Source organism: Microtus pennsylvanicus, chromosome 5 (genome assembly GCF_037038515.1).
Source record: "Microtus pennsylvanicus isolate mMicPen1 chromosome 5, mMicPen1.hap1, whole genome shotgun sequence".
Classification (NCBI taxonomy): domain Eukaryota; kingdom Metazoa; phylum Chordata; class Mammalia; order Rodentia; family Cricetidae; genus Microtus; species Microtus pennsylvanicus.
Window position 1 is genome coordinate 90,357,275 of NC_134583.1, and position 20,480 is coordinate 90,377,754.

General features: G+C 46.2%; 1 protein-coding gene across 4 annotated transcripts in view; it reads right to left on the minus strand.

Annotated features, from left to right (window-relative positions):
• The window catches only part of Mark2 (microtubule affinity regulating kinase 2), a 63,255-nt gene extending 48,831 nt beyond the window's left edge, over positions 1 to 14,424 (minus strand). For 2 of the 4 annotated variants that reach the window (XM_075973374.1, XM_075973372.1), the window contains exon 1: positions 14,308 to 14,424. Coding sequence is in view for 1 of the 4 variants with exons in the window: in XM_075973370.1 (XP_075829485.1) it covers positions 13,713 to 13,766 (54 nt within the window). In the remaining 3 variants the exon portion in view is untranslated. Of the gene's footprint in view, positions 1 to 13,712; positions 13,853 to 14,307 lie in introns of those variants that run through there. The other 2 variants (XM_075973370.1, XM_075973371.1) reach the window with 2 other exon arrangements.
• Positions 14,425 to 20,480: the final 6,056 nt, after the last annotated feature.

Genomic DNA, 20,480 nt, shown 5'->3' on the forward strand with positions numbered 1-20,480 from the left:
GTAAACCTTTATTCCCATATTTCTCAAACTGAGCTAGCTGAGTTTGGTGTTCCTAAGGGATTTGTCAGAAACCAAACCCCACACCCTCATCCGACTCCTGACTCTTCTCTGGCTGAGGCTGCAGCGGGAGGGACAGTACCATAACACAGCTGGATCATGAGTGAGAAGTGTACTCAGTCTCCACAGACAAGAGCAGGTCCTGCTTGTATCTACTAATGACAGAGTGGCACTGAAGCAGCAGTTAGATAACCAATGTTGCGTCTCAAATTTTAATTTGCTTGAAAACTCGACAAGCCCATTTTGTTCATAACCGGTTTGTAATAAGTTGTTACTTCAAGTTAAAAACGACTCATGTGGCTGGTTTAGCTCCATCACACACGTGCCTTTCTATTACAATACGGCATGTAACAGTAATGCTCTGTGAATACTTGTTATTATTATTTACTAGGACTAGTTTTTTGAGACAAAGTGTATGTTTCGTTGAGTTGGACAACCAAAAATATCCTGAGCAGAACATTACATAATGTATATGTGCTAAAATACACTATACCCTATAAATATGTATATTACTTTGGAGGCCTAGCCTGGCCTCCATGGCAATCCTCAACTTAACCTCCCATGATGTGCTAGGACTGCAGGCATGCACTAGCTAACACACACACATTTCTAGTCAATGTCTTATATTTCTCCATTAAAATATACATTTAAACAAAATTTAAATTGTTTTTAATTATATGTATTTGTGTATGCCTGTATAGGGGTTTGTGTATATGAATGCAGGTGACACTTGAGGCCAGATGTAGGATCCCCTGGATCTGGAGCTACACGCAGTTGTGAGCATGCTGTCCTGGAACTTGCTATGTAGACCATGCTGGTCAGGAACTCAAGAGAGATTCACCTGCTTCTGTTTCTTGAGGGCTGGGATTAAAGATATGGGATCAAAGGATCAAAGAGTTAATGAAAATCACTTGTCAGCTCTTCATCTAGGCCACTCTCATATGCAGGTGACTTTTCCTCCTGCTGAAATATGTGGCTGAAATGAGGACCCTGGCTACTGGCAGTTTGGTGCTATCACCTTGAGCCCTGCCTTGGCCCCAGTGGTTTTCCTTGCCACTGCATCTATGCCATCAGTGTGAAGGGAGATGAAGCTGTACCAGGTAACTTATGAGATTCAAAAAGTCACTCATGGGCTGGGTGTGGTGGTGCATACTTTTATTCCCCAGCACCAGGGTAGCAGAGGCAGAAGAATCTGAGTTCAAGGCCAGTCTGCTCTACTTAGTGAGCCCTAGGTCACCCAGGTCTACACAGAAAGACCCTGTCTCAAAAAAGAAAACATTAACAAAGTTACTCACCCTTCGAATGTGTAGCACTGCTGTGTCTGCTGCTGAGTAACCACACAAGGGAAACTACCCTGTGACAGCTGGTGGGTGTTGAAGCACCCTGACCACTCTGTACATAGGTGAAAAACAATTCTGTAAATATGGAGCTGCACAGAGCTAAGTTCTGTTCCCAGCACCCATGACGTCAGCTCCAAGAGATCCGATGCTTATAGCCTCCAAGGATACCTGCACTCATGTGACATACCCATACATATACATAACTCTGTAAATGAGACATTAACCAGGTTTTTGCGTATGCAGCTAACTCTTGCCAAATTCTAGTAACATCAGGAGCAACACTGCCCTGAAATCTACTGACTTTTCACCTATTCTAGGCAGGTCAGCTGTGTTAAGACTGGTAACGGAGGGGGCATCTCCACTTATTCTATACCATACCAGATTTCAAGCCCCCCCTCCTTTTTGGTTTTTTGAGACAGAGTTTCTCTGTATAGCCCTGGCTGACCAGTAACTATATAGACCAGGTAGCTGGCTTCGAACTCGGAGATCTGCCTGCCTCTGCCTCCCAAGTGCTGAACTTAAAGGCATGAACCATCACCGCCCGGCCTAATTTAATTTTTTCAAGTCAATAATTGATCCTTAAGTGAAAGAGAAACATAAATTTTCTCCTACTTTAGGATAAAATAGAATAAAATGCTGAAATAAATTAGAAATTAAAATATCTAAATTAGAACTTTTTCCAAATGTTTTTATAAATAAGTTTCACAAATTCTATTTCTTGTTGTTTCCTCAGGCGTCAAGAAAATATAGATTCCAAAACAATAACGTATTAGGCAATAGTGAGGTTCATAATGATACAAAGTATAACCAAACAGGACTAGTAAGGATGCAATCGAAGTTCCAAGAACAAATTGAGTTTGTTATTAAAAACTCCATATTTATGTCTGAAACTATTACTCTAAAAGTTCTTGAAAACACAAGAATATAGAACTTTACCTCTCATAAACCATCAATGTCAAGTCTTGGAAGATACCAATGCACACTAGTGAGGAGATGAAGAATTCAGGGACTGGGGAGATATCTCAGTGGGTAAGACCACTTGCTATATAAGCCTGAAGACCTGAGTTCAGATCCCCAGCTCCTGAGTAAAAAACAGACATGGCTACCTATGTACCTCTGTACCCTACTAATACAGGGTACAGAGACATATAGACCCCAAGAGTTTGCTGGCCAACCAACCTAGCCAAAACAGCTTCAAGTGAGAGACCCTGTCTCAAGGGAGTAAGGCAGCAAGTAAGAGCAAAACACCCAGTGTTCACTGGTCTCCACCCTTGCTCATGGGCACACATCTACATACACACCTGTATATACAAGCCCCACACATTAAAAAAAAAATTTAAAATGTCAATGGGGTGGGGGGTGCGGATAGAGGGAGTGGCCCACACCTTTAATCCCAGCACTCAGGAGGCAGAGGGAGGTGAATCTCTTGTAAATTCAAGAGTAAATTCCAGGACAGACAGAGCTGTACAGAATTCACACACACACACACACACACAAAGCTCATGTTACATACAATAAAAGCAATTCTGGCCTGAAGGAATCTAGGTAACACCTAGGGCTTCCAAGTCACAATGAAAACCAAACTCAACATTGCAATATCCAAGATTAACAAAATGAAAAACAAGAACAGGGTCTATCAAAACACAACATTCTTGACAGGTCAGAGGAAAAAGCTCAGAACTGGCTTAGGACTATGTCACCCAGGAAACCAAGATGCAGTCCCTAATGTTGTCAGGTCCACAGGCCTGGTTTTACTAATGAAAAGGGTTCCAAAAGCCTACAATGGAAATTGTTTTTCTTTTACATTTTATTTATTTTTCATTACTAATTTCTTTTACGAAACAGGGACTCTTTATGTGGTCCCAAACTGGTCTTAAAATTCCAGTCCTCTGTATGAGTCTCCCAAGGGCTGGGATTACGAATGAACACTACCAATGCCTGGCTTTCTTTTCTTTTTCTTTTTTTTTCTTCTTTTCTTTCTTTCTTTTTTTTTTTTTTTTTTTGAGAGTCAGGTTCTTGCCATGTAGCCCACAATCCCCCTGCCTCAGTCTCTGAAGAGTTGGTATTATAGGTGTGTGTTATGATGCCCAGCAGGGACTTTTTTCTTAGAGCAGCAAATCCAAGGCTACACACGAGGCTCACTCTGTTAGTCTGGCATGGTCAAGGCCTTGGGTGCAATCCCCAGTACCAACAACAGTAAACCAGCAATCCTTTAACTGTACAGAAATCAAAGTAATAGACAGAGGACAGGAGTGGATGGGTCTGGGACTCTATGATTAACAAATTTCTGTCCTGAGCCAGTGGGATGGCTCAATGGGGAAAGTTTGATCCCCCTAATAGGGTGAAAGGAGAGAACTGACTCCTGAAAAGTTACCTTCTGACTTCCGCAAACACTGTGGCATGTGTGCATACCCACACACTAACTCTACAGCTGGAAAGCTGGACCAGGGGTTGAGCACTGACTGCTCTTCCAAAGGATTCAGGTTCAATTCTCAGTAGCTCAGAAACATCTGTAACTAGTCCCAAGGGACCCAAAGCCTCTTCTGGCCTCTGAGAACACCAGGCACACGTGTAGTTTGGTCATACTATGCAGGCAAACACCCATACACATAGAATAAAATTACACACACACACAAACAGGACTCTCCTCCCAGAGAGATGGCACACATTTGTAAACCTATCACAAGTGGCTGAAGCCAGATGATCTTGAGTTAAAGGACATCTTGGGGTACATAGCAAAACCTGTAGCCTAAGGGGGGGAGCCTTTCTTCAGAGAGGTAAACAGGTAAAAAAGAGTGGGATAAGAAGACAAAGATCTGAGATGACGGGAACATGAACGGACAGGATAAAGGAGAGAGTTCAAATACACAAGGGAGGGAGGGAGGAAGGGAGGGAGGAGGAAGGGAGGGAGGGAAAGAATGTGACAAATTAGTAAAGGGATTAAAAAGGAAGAAGAAATATAGAGACAGAAGAAATGCCCAATGATCTCTGAAGTGATGTTATTACTTTCCTTCCTGGCCATGGGTGCAGTGTAAAAATCCCAGCAACTTGCTATTCTGACAGGTATTCAGGCTCCAGAGACACCAAGAAACTAAGATAAACAAGGAACCGATGTAAACCACAATCTGAGCCTAAGACATGCCAGGTGGTGGTGGTACAGGCCTTTAATTCTTGAAAAATGAAAAAACGAAAGAAACAAAACAATTAAAAAGATTCAGAGTCTGCAAAATCACAGGGGCAGCTGAAAAACTGCACCCCTCGATGCATTTGAAAGATGAGGTAATAAGAATCTCCCCTTGAAGGTTGCTCTGCTAAGGAAAAAGGAACCCTCAACCACCCGCCAAGTCCCATGTGGTCTGTAAGAGAAACAGAGCTTTCTCTAGTACCTAAATAGAGTCAACACGAAAGGGACAGTGTGGTGAAGGAGAGTTCTGCATGGAGGTTTAATCCTGGGGAGAGGCGGACATGAGGACAGGACACACTACTTACTCCCTCTAACACTGGGATCCCAATTCCTATAAAAATCTACGGTCTAGGAACTTTGGATTGGTCTTCCAGTCATTAATATATTAGCTCATGCGGGCTAATATATTCACTGTACCACTTATGAGAGAAATATGGACAGGCAGTTGGTAGTATCTTTTTCCTTTAATCAAAATTGCCTACTATTGAAGTTTAAAGAAAAGCCGGTTGGTGGTGGCACACGCCTTTAATCTCAGCGCTAGGGAGACAGAGGCAGGAGGATCTCTGAGTTTGAGGCCAGCCTGGTCTATAAGAGTGAGTTCCAGGACCTGCAAACAAACAAACCCAAAGACATACCTACAAGATAGCAGTTGTTTGGTTTTGGTTTTTTGAGACATGATTTTGCTATATAACCCAGGCTGGCCTTTGACTTACACTCCTATTGCTTCAGCCTCCCAAGAGCTGCACCATAGGAGTGCACCATCACACCCGTCATTATCCCCACTCTACAGATGAGTGGCTGGGGCAGAAGGACTAAAGAAGCTAAGGTCACAGTAGAGGCTACCTAGGATTCCAGGGAAGTTAGCTGCAAACCTGCTCATAATTATAGCAGAATCATTTATGGAATCTGAAGATCTCGTCTTAATTCTGTTAGAAACTCACTTCAATGCTATGCTACACCAAGCAGGCCAAAGGAGCATACTTCCTGTGACTAGAAAATCAGTCATTGTGAACTCCTGTGGAGGGCTGGAATGTAGGTCAGAGTGCTTGCCTAATATATATACAGAAGGCCCTGGGTTCAATCCCTAGCAAGAAAAAGGAGAGGGAGAGGAAGGAAGAGAGAGGAGGGGAGGAGAGAAAGTGAACGAGCTCAGTACTACCAAGCAACAAACCACAACTGACCCTCAACATTACACGCAATGAGAGCAAACGTCAGCGGAGGAGGAGGAAAGCTGTGGCACGAAGGAAGACAAAAGGTGGGAGGAGGGGTGCTCACCCTGCATCTGGGAGATCAGTAATAGAAGAACTCTGGGCAGTTTTCTAGAACAAGCAGGTCACCACAGCAGTGACAGAAGCAGCCAGTCCACAGGCTGGAGCTGTCTACAAACAAATTCAATCAAATTACCAAACTTCCACACCTCAGATTTTCTGCTTTTGTGGAGACTGGGAGAGCTGTCCTCCACCTCCCAGCTCTGGCGACAGCATCTTAGAACCTGGATTAGTCTACTCCCTGAGAAAAACTCCCCATGACATCCAAGTAACTGAACTTGGAAGAGGGGAGGACTTTGGCTAAGTGCCTTTAGGCTGCCAGAGACCAAAAGCCAAGCCATGCCCCTCTTCTCCTCCTCCCAGCAGTCTGGGGGTGGTTCCACTGCTCACGCTCAAAGGGTCTGAGGTCACTAAGTTTAGTGTTCACATCACAGGAGCCGGGATTCAGGATTCCCAATTCCTTCCCACACTCCAAAGAGGATCCAACCAAAGACCCCTAACCCTTCCTTCTGGCCAGTCTAACTTTTTGACAAATGAGTGAGAAGGGGCCAAGAAAAGTTGTGCCGTAGAGCTTCCAGGGAAAGTACATAAAACAGAGCAGTTGCTCTGAGGATCAGCATAGGGGGAGGAGATCCAGTTCCCAGGCTCATCTGGGTATTGTGGAGGGTGGGAGGTTGTTTACAGAGGTGGTCCAAACTCACTCAGCAGCTCAATTAATCTACAGGGGGCAGACCTCTGAGTTGCCAACTTCCCAGAGAGGACCGGAAAATAGGCTAGCTCTGCGCAAAACCAGCTTGACTGGTTCTACAGAGCAGCCCAGTGCCTGCTCCACCTACATCACGCTGAAAAGAAAAGGCTAAAAGGGTGGCTAGGAGCAGTCATTAAATACACCTTTCTCCTGTTTCTCCATGCCTACCACAACTGCCTGCCCCCAAGAGTCTCCCAAGGCAGTATAAGCATCCAATTCCACCTCTCTCCTACCAAAACCCGTGCCTTACACTTTATTTCACAAGCCTCAATTTAATGATTTCATACACTAAAGGAGACCTTTTCTGCTGGTTTTACCCTGCAGATGAGAAAAGTAGAAGTACAAACCCAAAGACAAGACACCTGTGGAAAGAGGGTTCATGAACTACCAGCATGTCAGACAAATACATGCAGGTCAAAGGATCCAGTCCATGTGCACCTCCACCCCAGAAAGAGGAGCTGGGGCACTGAGCAGGCAAGCTACAGGGAAGCCTCCTTTTTCTAAGAGACAACTGGAAACTGAGGCCAGATTCTCTTGATATTGTTTCAAAATCGGTGGTTTTATTGAAGTCTAAAAGCAATGGCAGGGAGCTTGAAAGACGGCGCAGAGGCTAAAAGCACATACTGTTCTTCTGGAGGACCTGAGTTGACTCTCATCACAACTGCCTATAGCCACGCAATGGTGGAACAAGCCTTTAATCACAGCACTCTGAAAGCAGAGGCAGCCGGATCTTTGAGTTCAAGGCTAGCATAGTCTATAGAGTGAGTTCCAGGACAAGCAAGGCTAAACAGGGAAATCCTGTCTTAAAAATCAAAAGCAAACAAAACCAAAAAAAAACCTGTCTGCAATTCAGGGCTAAGTATCTGATGCCTCCAGACTCCAAGAGAACCCGCGTATAACCCCACTCAAGAGACATATGTATACACAAAGTTTAAAAATAATAGAGTCTGGGGCCAGGCTGTGGTGGCACACTCCTTTATCCAGCAGCACTCAGAAGGCAGAGGCAATTGGAGGCTCTGAGTTCCAGGCCACCAGGCAGAGATATATAGTGAAACCCTGTTTCAGAAAATACAAACATAACGCAAAAATTGGGGGGGCGGGGCAGACGACTGAAGAGATGGTTCAGAGATTAAGCACATTTGTTGTTCTTCCAGAGGACCAGATCCATTCCTAGCACCCATATGGGTGGCTCACAACCACCTCTAACTCCAGTCCCACAAAGATCTAATGTCCTCTTCTGACCTCTTCAAGCAGCAGGCATGCAGGAGGTGGTACACACAGACACATATACATATAAAACAAACAAACAAAAAAGTCCCCATAGGAAAAATACTGATAATTTTTGTTTTTGTTTGTTTGAGAGAGTCTCTCTATGTAGACCTGGAACTTGCTATGCAGACCAGGTTGGCCTTAAACTCACAAAAAGATCCACCTGCCTCTGCTGGGATTGAAGGTGTGTGCCACCATGCCTGTTTATAATAATAAACTTTTAATTAAGAAAAGAAGAAGAAACGTATTCAGTGGCTTACCCCAAGAGGCTGTGGTGGGGGCAGTGACACTGTTGGGTTAAGCCTCAGTGCCAGCATGGGGAAAGGGTGAGTTCCTCCCCCAGGAGGTTTGCAAAGGCTTATTCTTCCTTGTGCTGAAACAGAAGGGGAAAGCACACAGCTAACATTTCAGTGACTCACAATCATGTTTGATGAAGGCTGGGAGAAAGCCTAGAGAACCCAAGCTTCAAGTGCAAAAACATACAAATACTGGAATCCCCCATCAAGAGAAGGAAACTCGGTCACCTATCCTGTTTGTCATTTTGCTGAGATTCCAAGGAAGGGCCAGGCTGGAACACCACCCTTTTCATATTACTCTGAGTTTTTGCTTGGATAGGAAAGCATCAAACCTGGTAGCAGCAACAGAGCTAGAAGAGAACAAACCAAAGTCTCCACACACACACCACTCAGAAGAGAGGCCAGGCAGTGGGGCCCACAATTAACCAAGCAGAGGGAAGCAAGAGAATGTAGATATAGCAGGAACCCTCATCAGGCAGCCTATAGAAGGAAGATGACCAGTCCCCTGGCCTTTTCCATCTGCTGAAGTTACTACATCCCAACCCATTAATGGGTTTCAAAGTGCTGCTGGGGGAGTCCATTTAGCAAAGACACTATTATAGGGTCAAAGGTGGCGAGCCGCCCCCATCCCACTTGTCAGTAATGTGCCACAAAGTCTGAGGCCTGACTGCATTATAAGCATAAAATATTCATTCAAGTCAACATAATACATATGTAGGAACATCACAGAAGCTCCTGGGGGAAGAGAAGTGCCAGCTAGGTGGCTAAGAGCTCCATGAGAGCCAGGTCTTGAAGGCCTAGGTTAGTCCTAGTCAAATGCCCACTGAGAATCATGCTGTTCTGTCCAAAGGGAAACAGTCTAGCCAGACAAATGCTGACTCCTGAGAGATCTCACCATGAAAAACCTTTCAGGCAAACAAGAAGATCCATCTCTTTCTACCTCATGGAACTCTGCCTAAGACATGTAAACTCGAGATTCCCAGCCCATGCTATGGTCACAGTCTGAAAGATGCAGTCTCCCTATGCTAACTTGATTTCAATCTAAAGCAGACCTCTGAACCACTTACTTGGACCATATGTTTAGCTACCTCCCCAAATCCACACAACGGAGCATTACTGTAGCTCATTAGAGAGTTACTTTTAAAGTCAAAGGGTATAATGTTACTGTCTCAGAGAGACACCACTCCAACAAGCCTCATACAGAATCCCTAAGGCCCAGCAGCATCCTCACCCAGAAGGTAGAAGCCCTGTCAAGGAGCCCCACCATCAAGAGTCAAAACACAGAATCTCACATCCTCAAAAATGAAGTATTTGGTCCAGTGTTAGCCAAAAAGGAAACTGGAATCTCACAATGTGTATATGGAATAGCTCAACTCTTTTTTTTTTTTTTTTTTTTTTTTTGTTTTGTTTTGTTTTTCGAGACAGGGTTTCTCTGTGGTTTTGGAGCCTGTCCTGGAACTAACTCTTGTAGACCAGGCTGGTCTCAAACTCACAGAGATCCGCCTGCCTCTGCCTCCCAAGTGCTGGGATTAAAGGCGTGCGCCACCACCGCCCGGCCGGAATAGCTCAACTCTTATCCCAAAATCATCCTTCATATCCACCTCAATGGAAATTGAACCTTCAGCTTTGTACATGCTGGACAAACGCACCACTACTAAATCAGATCTCCAATCGTTTGTATATTGGACTTTGAGAGACAGGGTCTCACTAAGTTGCTAGTCTTGAATTTATCCTGTAACTCAGACAGATCTTAAATTTGTTGACTCTCCTGCCTCAGCTCCGGAGTACCTGGGGTTCCATGCCCCCACAACTGGCTGGTAAGAGGCTCTTTGGTTGTTGTTTTAAAAATTATTACTATTGCATTTTTTAGTGTGCATAAGAGAAAGATTGAGAGAGAGAGAGTGAGCGCACATGTGTATATGGACGTCAGAGGATATCGTGCCAGAGCGAGTTCACTTCTTCCACGAGGTATAAGAATCTCGGAGATCCAACTCGGGCAATCAGGCTTGGGACAAGTGCCCTTGCCCACAAGCATTTCACCAGCCTTCAGCAGTATGTTTTTACAGGATTCTGAAACTTAGATTTACCCTCCTCATCGGTCTTCCAAACTCCTCTTCCTTGACAATATATTCTGCCACCCACTCTCTAGAAGGGTTGGGGTAGCACTGTCATCTGACTGAGGAGTACCAAAAGGCTCCTGTTTTCTATCAGGTGCCCTCTGTTTGCAGGCTCTGAAGCTATGTGTCTCTTCCCCCAGGTTAGGGAAAGCTCTAGCCAGGGGCAGGCGAACTCTGGAAGTTGCACCCTTCTCCACACTTGACTATTAAGGCTGCTGCTGGCTGGAAGACAAACAGTCATCTTACTGATTGCTTTCAAGGTTGCCAAGCCTCCAGAACAGCAGAGCTATTTGGAAAAGCAACTCACAGAAAGCTCAGTTCAGAGTTGAGAAACCCCCAAACTACTAGCCCCAGGTCAGAGTCCTGCAAAAGGAAGCCATCTACGGTGAAAATGCACATCTAAAATCAGGCGTCACCAAAATCATCTTCAAGACTTGGCTTTCTCTTATCTCCTACTTCCACTGTTAGAAGCAGAGTTGACAGCAAACGGGCAATCTCCTGCAACATAAGGTTTATTTTTATGCTTCAACATGCTCTCTGTGTGTTTCAGATGTGATCAAAGTGCTCCTGGAAACAGCTTATCAGCCACAATTTTAAAGAAGGGGGGGGAGGCACAAGAAGAGATTGGAAACGTCCGCTGGAGTTTGTTCACCTGTTCTCTGGTAAAGACCAGTTTAAATAATTTAAACCTAAATAAGATGACAGTGGAGAGAGACCGGCCCAACCAATTCCTTGCTTTCTATTTCCTACCACCGAGGCTACTGCAGCGGTTGAGCTTCCACGATGGTTTTAACATAGGCAATGGGATCGAGGGGAGGGGACTCAGTTTCACCTGGGGGCAGGATCTATTCTACAGAAGCTGGATGCTTGAGGAGCTTTCTAAAGAATACAAGGTTGGCCTGGGGATGTCAATCAGTATAGAGCACTTGTCTATCAAGACAAGCACAGTCCAGATCCAATCCCCACAGCACTAGAAACAAAAAAGGCAGTCAGGCACCTGTAATAGGTGTACATTTAGCTTTTCCAAGTTCCCACATGGAGCAGGAAGAATATAAAGTTGACAGTCTGAATGGAGAACCAAGAACTGGCTCAGCTAAGTTCATGAAGAATCGAGTCAAAGATGAGCAGGAAGACAACGCAGCCTGTGCTCTGAACTAAGTTATCACAGAGCAGCCCCGTGCCAACTGGCCACTGATTCCACTCTCCCGAAATCAGTGCACACGCACCAAATCCCAACTATAGTATCCAACAGTATACGAAACACACCTGAGCACATCTAACAAGAAACAGAGCAAGAGGACCAATAATACATTTACATTTAGTAAAGAGCACAAAGAACCACACTGAGTTCACTCTCTCTGCCGGACACAATGCTCCCACAGCCGCTCTGGGGAACAGGTAGGCCAACCACTCCCCAAATGCCTGAAGGTGCCAGTCAGTCACTTGGCTTCCACCTCCTTGCTCATAATCAACTGTCTGGGAAAGTTCTTCAGTTAAGCAAGGTCTACCTACTAAAACAAAGGTAAGAGCACAGGGGGTGTACAGAGCAGCCTCACAAGAGGCTGGAGAAAAGTGGTTCCCAGGAGAGATGCCACTAGCACGCAAGGGACTATGCAACACAGACCAACTTTTCAATTTCCGAAGACCTCTGCCCCAGGCAGGACCAGTTGCCAAGCCCAGTGATGAAATAAATCAACCATCCCTCCATCCCAAGCCCTGCTTTGCCCCAAAATGAAACAGTCCGCTGGTAGTATGGATCCACCATGACAGCAGAATACAATGCTGATGCCTCTTTAGACAGCAAGAAGGTAACAAGGCAGAAAAGTACAGTACAGAGACAGAGAAGGCTTTTCAAAGAAGGCAGGTCATGTTAAGCAAATACAGCAGCAGCTCTATCCAACTGGCTACAAAAAAAGAAAAGAAAAAACCCAAACCAAATAAACCGACAAAAACCAGGAAACAAGAGGGAAACACAGAGGACTGGGGACAAAGTATGCTCCTTTTTCAACACAAGTTTGTGTTTACTAAAATTTACCCAGAAACATATGACCGGCAGGGGACTGTCCAAAAAGCAGGCAGCAAGGGACACAGGAGACAGTGAAACAAAGGAGAGAAGTGGAAAGTGGATGCCTTGGTGCAGACGTGAGGGGGTGACACAGAAAAGGCAAAGGCTTGGGTGGCAAATAGCACTAACTGCCAGGAGGAAAGGGAAAGCACGGGGCCCAGCGGCTGACCTGTAGCACAAGCAGCTAGCAAGAGTGAATAGAGAGGGATGGACACAGCAGAAGAGGTGTAAATAAACAGGGAAGAAGGCAGGAGACCCGTGTGAACACGAAAGCAGCACTGATTCAGAGGCATATAGTAAAAAAGATGGGGGAAGGTTGAGCAACAGGAAGTAGCAAACAAGGAGGAAGATACTATGATACCGTGAGAAGCGACAGGCACCAGTGCCGAGAGGCGATCAGTATCCTAATTTGTGCTGCAGTTAAGTAGGCAGTAAGGTAAGGACTGCAGCAGTCCGCCAAAGACTGAGCAACAGGTTATGTTAATACAGCCAGGCTGAAACACTGTCTTTTCCATGATGGAGAGAGAGCCCAGGGATAATCGGGAAGACCATTCAGACAGGAAGCCCAGGAACTTAAATGTCAAACCCCAGGGGGAAGAAACAGGAGCGATCCAAAGACTTTGAAAGGAGCGGTGGCTGGAACCCCAAAGGCAACCTGTGGGAAAACTATGCGCATGACAGCTGTATGGGAAACACGGAAGCGACACATGCCAGTGCCAGGAGCAAGGGAGCTCCTGCCGAAAAGAAGGGAAAGTGATGAGCAAAGAGTAGGCGAACGATTTGGAAAGGTGACGAGGGTGGAGCTGGTGGGTTGCAAGCAACAGGGAGAGCCCAATTTGGAACAGGAAAGGAGGATAGAAAAAGCTGGGGAACTGAAAGGAGATAGGGACCGAGAACACACTCCGGGGCAAGGACCCCTGAGGGAGAAAACCGAGGACTGGGAGAGCCGGTGCGGGCAGAGGGGGTACAAGGCTAGAGAGATGCAGGAAGAGGTGGACAACAATTCGCCGCAAACCGCGGGGTGTTATTCGAGGAGCAGAAAGCGTGGGTGGAGGAAGACTAGAAAGGCCCCTGAGAGAAAAGGAAAGAGAAGGGGAAGCTGGGGAGATAGCACGGAAGAACGCAGGCGGGCGGTGAGAGACAAGGGGCGTTTTGGCAGAGATACAAGTGTGCAGCTCCGTCAGGACAAGGTGGGGTCCCAGGTCAGGACTCGGAAGAGGGATGTGCGGGACTAGAGCCCGGGGCCAGATGACAGGACAGCCCAGGCTTGCAGAAGGCAGTTAGGAGCACGAGGAGAGCAGAGGAAGGAGGCTCCGCAAGGTGCAAGGGCCCAGCCACAGAATTGTGGGAGCCTTAAGGGCTCCTTACCTGCTCCGTGTCCCTTTCGTTCAGCGTGGGTAGGGGGGTCCGAGCGCTGGACATGGCGCCGGTATCTCAGGGGAGGGAATCGAGAAGCTTGGAGGAAGGGAGGAAAGGGAAGGCTTGGAGCCCGACCGGGCGGGGCTTCTCACAGCAGGCGCACCCGCTGCATGGGCCCCGGCCGGGGGTGCGGGGAGGCCGGGCGATCGCTCACGCCAGCCCGGGGATGCGCCGCTCGGGCTAGGCCTCGCCGGCTCCGAGCGGCTCCGGACCGCACCCCCCCGACCCCCGGCTGGGCTGTGCCGCCTTTCGGCCCGGCCGCGCCGCTCCGCCTACTCTCTGCCGCCGCAGCCGGCCGCCTGCCTCGCTCCTCCCCTGCCCTCAGCCGCACTGTTCCGCGCCCGGCACACAGGCAGCCGCCGCCGGACCTGCTGCTCCCAACATGGCCGCCACCACCGCCAGCCCTCGGCTCTTTCCGCCGGCAAGAGCCGGAAACATCCGAAACAACTAGGAACGGGAGGGGGACGAGCCTTCTCCTCTCGGCCCAGACTAAGGGTGAATTCCGGAAACTACCGAAGAAGGTAATCCCCAGGGACGAGCGCACCTCCTCGATTCCGAAGACCAAGCTTCGGCTCTGTTTACGGAAATTCACGAAGAGACTCTCCGCACCTCCAGAGCCAACTGACAGCCACGCCTACCGGCCTTTCTCCGCCCACTTGGAGTTGACTTTCCGGAAACACCCGAAGAGTCTCCGCGTGTGCTAAACCGGCCACGCCCCCGTTCCGTCGCTCAGCTGAGGGCGGTTATCAGCCATTTCCGGCAACACCCGAGACCTACCGAGGTTAACAGACTCCTATCTCTTCGTTTCTTTCCGTCAGTTTTCGTTTATACTTGAACAGGTGTGAGTCACCTGTACCTGTTTGACTTAGAAAAATACAACTATTAGCTGTTCCTGTGGTTGGTGTATTTGATCCTAACGCAACTTCCCATCATCATGTTTATCCGTTAGCTCATAAAACCCACCTTATCGTTCAACTTTTCTATCAACGCGTGTCAACTGCCAAATGTAGTATCACCCTATTACCTGTCTCCTGCTTTGTACACCTGCCGTCTCCCGACCATCTTGGCTTCTAGATAGCCAAATTCATTCCTCTCATTGCTACCAATGCCTGGGACAGGCAGGCACCTTTACAACACAATTCTGTCCCAAGAAAATGCTTGTGTGATCTTGGGGATATGGGATCACATAACAAAGGCTGGCTAAAGGGCTCAATGTACCTGAACTTGATCCTGGGGACCCACATAGTAACTGAGAACCAAGTCTAAAGAACCAAGTCCAACCTCCATGGGCATGCTATGCTACCCTATACACTAAAAATGTCATTAAGGTTTGTACGAGTTGGTTCAGAAGTCAAGAGGGAGCACTACTTGCTCTCCCAGAGGCCCAGTGTTCATGTTGCCAGCACCCATATAGGTGGCTAATTTTAACTTTTAACTCCAGTTCCAGGTGGTAGCCTCCACTAGACAGACAGTTGCACAGACCTACATACAGGCTAAACATACACACACACAAAAGTTGTTGTTGGTTTTTTTTTTTTTTTTTTTGGTTTTTCGAGACAAGGTTTCTCTGTGGTTTTGGAGCCTGTCCTGGAACTAGCTCTTGTAGATCAGGCTGGTCTCGAACTCACAGAGATCCACCTGCCTCTGCCTCCCAAGTGCTGGGATTAAAGGAGTGTGCCACCACCGCCCGGCTCACACACAAAAGTTTTAAAAAATTGAAAAAAAAAAGGGGGGTTGGAGCAATTGCTCAGAGGTTAAGAACACTGACTGCTCTTCCTGAGGTCCTGAGTTCAATTCCCAGCAACCACATGGTGACTCACAACCATCTGTAATGAGATCTGGAGCCCTCTCTGGCGAGTAGGCATATATGCAGACAGAACACTGTATACATAATAAATATCTTTTAAAAAAATTGAAAAAAAAAGGAAAACATAACAGCCTAGAGAGATGGTTCATCATTTAAGAGCACCTACTTGGGCTGGAGAGATGGCTCAGTGGTTAAGAGCAGTGTCTGCTCTTCCAGAGGTCCTGAGTTCAATTCCCGGCAACCACATGGTGGCTCACAACCATCTGTAATGAGGTCTGGTGCCCTCTTCTGATCTGCAGACGTACACACAGACAGAATATTGTATGCATAATAAATAAATAAATATTAAAAAAAAAAAAAGAGCACCTACTTTTTTTCAGAGAACCTGGATCAGGTCCCAGAACTCACCTCGAGTGGCTTCACTACCTCCTGGAATTCCAGTTCCAGAAGAGCTGATGCCCTCTGGTCTCTACTAGCACCTGCATGCAAGTGATACACACAAATCCATAAAGGTACATATATATGTATATATACATATATATATGTATATATATATAAATCAATATTTTTTTAAAACATGTAACATTTAATTTTTACTGTCGGTTTTTATTTTGTGACATGGTTTCATTATGTAGACCAGATTGGTCAAGAGCTCATAGAGATCTATCTGCTTCTGCTTCCCAAGTGCTGGGATTAAAGGTGTATACTACCTACCACCATGCCCGGCCAGGTTTTTAATTTTTTTGAAACAAGGTATCACATACCCCAGGCTGGCCTTAATATGCATCCAAGGGTGGCATTGAACTCCTGATCCTCCTGTCTCTATCATCCCCTAAGTAATTTGATTACAGGTGTGTGTACTATCATCCCTGGCCTTAAATTACCTTTTAAAATATTCTACAAGGCAACTCAGGAGAGACCATTTTCTTTTCTTTTCTTTTTTTTTTGGTTTTTCGAGACAGGGTTTCTCTGTGGCTTTGGAGCCTGTCCTGGAACTAGCTCTTGTAGACCAGGCTGGTCTGACCATTTTATTTTCATTTTCATTTCAAATCTTGCTTCTAAGACAAAGAAACTCATGGTAAAAGAATAGGCACTCATGAAAATAAGGATTCCTGGGGTTGTATGATAGTGGGAGAGCGCTATTTAACACCCCCACATAGCATGAAGGAGGCCATGCCGTCAATCCCTAGCATCAAAAAAAAAAAGGTCGGGCGGTGGTGGTGCACGCCTTTAATCCCAGCACTTGAGAGGCAGAGGTAGGCGGATCTCTGTGAGTTCGAGACCAGCCTGGTCTACAAGAGCTAGTTCCAAGACAGGCTCCAAAACCACAGAGAAACCCTGTCTCAAAAAACCAAAAAAAAAAAAAAAGACAGACAACCAAAACGAAAGAATTCCTTAAGCTGAGTATGGTGGTCTGCCCTTTAATCCTGGCACAAACAAACAAACAAAAACCCAAAGGCAGAATAGATGATTCCTGGCCAGCCTGGTCTACATAATGGACAGGCAGGCAGGTCTAAAAAGTAAACACCTGTCTCAAAAACAAACCAAACCAGGCAAAGGCGACACATGCCTTTAATCCCAGCACTCCAGAGGCAGAGGCATGTGGATTTCTTTTTTTTTTAAATATTTATTTATTATGTATACAATATTTTGTGTGTATGCCTGCAGGCCAGAAGAAGGCACCAGACCCCATTATAGATGGTTGTGAGCCACCATGTGGTTGCTGGGAATTGAACTCAGGACCTTTGGAAGAGCAAGCAATGCTCTTAACCTCTGAGCCATCATCTCTCCAGCCCCAGGCATGTGGATTTCTGAGTTTGAGGCCAGCCTGGTCTACAGAGTGGTTTCAGAACAGCCAGGACTACACAGTAAACCCATCTTGAAAAACAAAACAAAACAAAAAACACCAAAACCAGTTGTTGGCTAGGTGGCTCAGCAGTTCAAAGCACTTGATGCTCTTTCAGAGGACATGGGTTTGGTCCCATGGTAGCTCATGAACCTCTTCAGGCCTCCAGAAATACTGCATGTGTGTGCAGTATATATATATACAGACAAGCAGGTACAACTTGTACCTAAAAATTAAAAATAAATTTAAAAAATATTCCTTAGCCAGGCATAGTGGTACACGCCTTTAAACCCAGCACTTGGGAGGCAGAGGCAGGAGGATCTGAGGGTTCAAATTCAGCCTTATCTACATGGGATAGCCTTGGTAGGGAATGGGGGAACAACGAAACCACAGAACAGCACAAGTGGGCCAGATCTTTTGAAGATGTCCCTTTCCTTTCCGGACCTCAATTTCCCTACTGATAAATGGACTTACTGAGTTTAACAGCTCTGAAGTCTTCTTCAGCTTTGGAGTGCTCCCAGCTCTTAACAAGAAATCCATGCAGCAACCCGAGTCTACCTTCACTTCCCTGTGGAGTCTCCCAGAGCTGTCCAACCTGTGCCCAACACTGAGCCACAGACTTACTTAAAACATTATGAACTTCTGTATGGGCCATTTTTATCTATGACCTGATTACAGCTTTCAGGCACGGACTCGGTAGATGACAATGCGCTGTCAGAGTCCCACCAGGCAGAGACAATAGCCTATGCTGGCTTCTGCTTCAAGCCCTCTCCCTTTCCTGGTTCCATAGAAGTTAGAATTTGCCCACTGACCTCCCTCTAAGCGCAACAGGAGGGATGGTCCCTGAATGTAAAGAAGCCGAGAGACCTCCTGGAGTTATAGGGAGAATATCAAGTGAACCTCTGAGAGCTGACTGGGTGGTACCCATGATCTGCTAGTTACGGTGAGAGCTGGACAGATGCAGAGAGAAGGAAGAGAAGGTTTCATAAGGCAACAGGTTTGCAGGACTAATCAACCCACGGGACTCCAGGAAGTTCCCCTGGGCCACACTCCAGGGCCACACAAGCAGCACCCCTGGGGAAGAGGAGGGGAAAAGCAGAGCTCCAGAGTTGTGGGAAACGGAATGGAGCTCAGACCACGCCCCCACCCCAAATTTAAACATGAGAATGATCTGCCCTCTGGTGGTCAAAGGGAGTCATACTGCCCATCCTGTGCCAGATGTCATTTTAAGGACCACGGTCTGAATCAAGAGCAGGGCAGAGAGAGGAAACTGTTGAAGGGTGAAGGCACACACATTCGGGGACGGGAGCGGGAGCGGGGGGGGGGGGGGCTCCTACTGACCCTAAATAGTCTCTGCTTCCTCAAGATTCCACTCAAACCCTGACCTTCCCATTGTTCACTTCCCTTCCTTTCCTTCTCTCACAAGGCTGCCAAACCAGCCAACCCACCCCAGCCTCTGACCCAGCCTCTATAGAAGCCAGAATAATCTTCAAGTCCAATTCCAGAGACATCTGGAACACTGTCCTCCCCAGACGGCTTAAGTCAGGGTCACTCTGTGGGCCAGTGACCTATGTGGTCACACACAGGTCTGTACTCAGAGGAGTTTTGGCTTGATTTAATGTAAAGCTATCATTCTTTGTTTTGGTTTTATAAGACAGGACTTCTCTGTGTAGTCCTGATTGTCCTGGAACTCACTGTGTAGACGAGGCTGACCTCGAATTCACAGAGATCTGTCTGCTCCTACTTCATCCTGAGTGCTCAGATGAAAGGCGAGTACCATCACTCCCGGGAAAGCTGTCATTCTTATGAAAAAAAAATCTTTAAGCTAAGAAAGCTCCCGTTTGTTTTTGTTGTGTGTGTATAGAACATGTATGCATCTGTATGGTTGTGTACATGTGATGTGCATGTGAGTGCTTCTATCTGAACACATGCCAGAGACCAATCAAACAAAGTTCAATGTCTTTTTTCGGTCTTTCTCCATCTTGGTTTTTGTTGTTGTTTACAGTTGTTGATTTGTGTAGGTGCATGTGGAGGTCAGAGGTCAACGTGTGGTAATTGGCTCTCCCTTCCACTGGAGTCTTCTGGCCGGGAGGCAAGTGCCTTATCCAATAAACCATTTCACCAGTTTTCCAACTTCATTTTGTTGTTGTTTGTTTCTGAGACAGCATCTTACTATGCAGTCCTGGGTGTCCTGGAACTCACTATATAATAGTTCACAAGATGGCCTCGAATTTATAACAATTTGCCTGCTTCATAAATGCTTGGATGCTTAGATTGAAGGCTATGTCTAGACTAACCATATCTTTCTTCCTTTCTCTCTCTGTCTCTCCCTCTCTCTCCCTTCCTTGCTCTTGCTTCCCTTCTTTCCTCCCCCCCCCCTTTTTTTCCAAGATAGTGTTTCACTGTAGCTTTGGAGCCTATCCTGGAGCTCACTCTGTAGACCAGGTTAGTCTTGAACTCACATAGATCTGCCTGTCTCTGCCTCCCGAGTGTTGAAATTAAAGGTATGTGTGCACCACCACTGCGCGGACTTTCTTTTTTTAAAGAAGATTTGTGTATGAGTGTTTTCCTGCACGCCTGCATGTATATCTATCCACGACACACATGCTTAGTGCTCTCAGAGAGAAAAGAGGGGAGTAAACTAAACAGGCCAATGTTTTGTATTACTTTAGTTAGGCAAAGATGTATCACATTTGTTTATGCTGCATTTGTTTAATTATGTAAAAATGTGTTGTGGTTTCACTTTGCCTGCCTAAGGCACCTATTCAGTCTAATTAAAAGGTGAATGACCACTAGCTAGACGGTAGAGAGATAGGCAGGTTGGTAGGCAGAAAGAATAAATAGGAGGAGGAATCTAGGCTTGAGGGAAATAGAGAGAATGAGGGAGAAAAAAAGGGAGACTCCTGGAGCCAGTCTGCAAGACATGGAGTAGGACATACAGAAGAGAAAGGTAAAAAACCCCAAGGTAAAATGTAGATAAGAGAAATAGATTAAAATAAGTTATAAGAGCTAGCTGGGATAAGCATATGGTAAGGCCAAGCATTCATAGCTAATATTAAAGTCT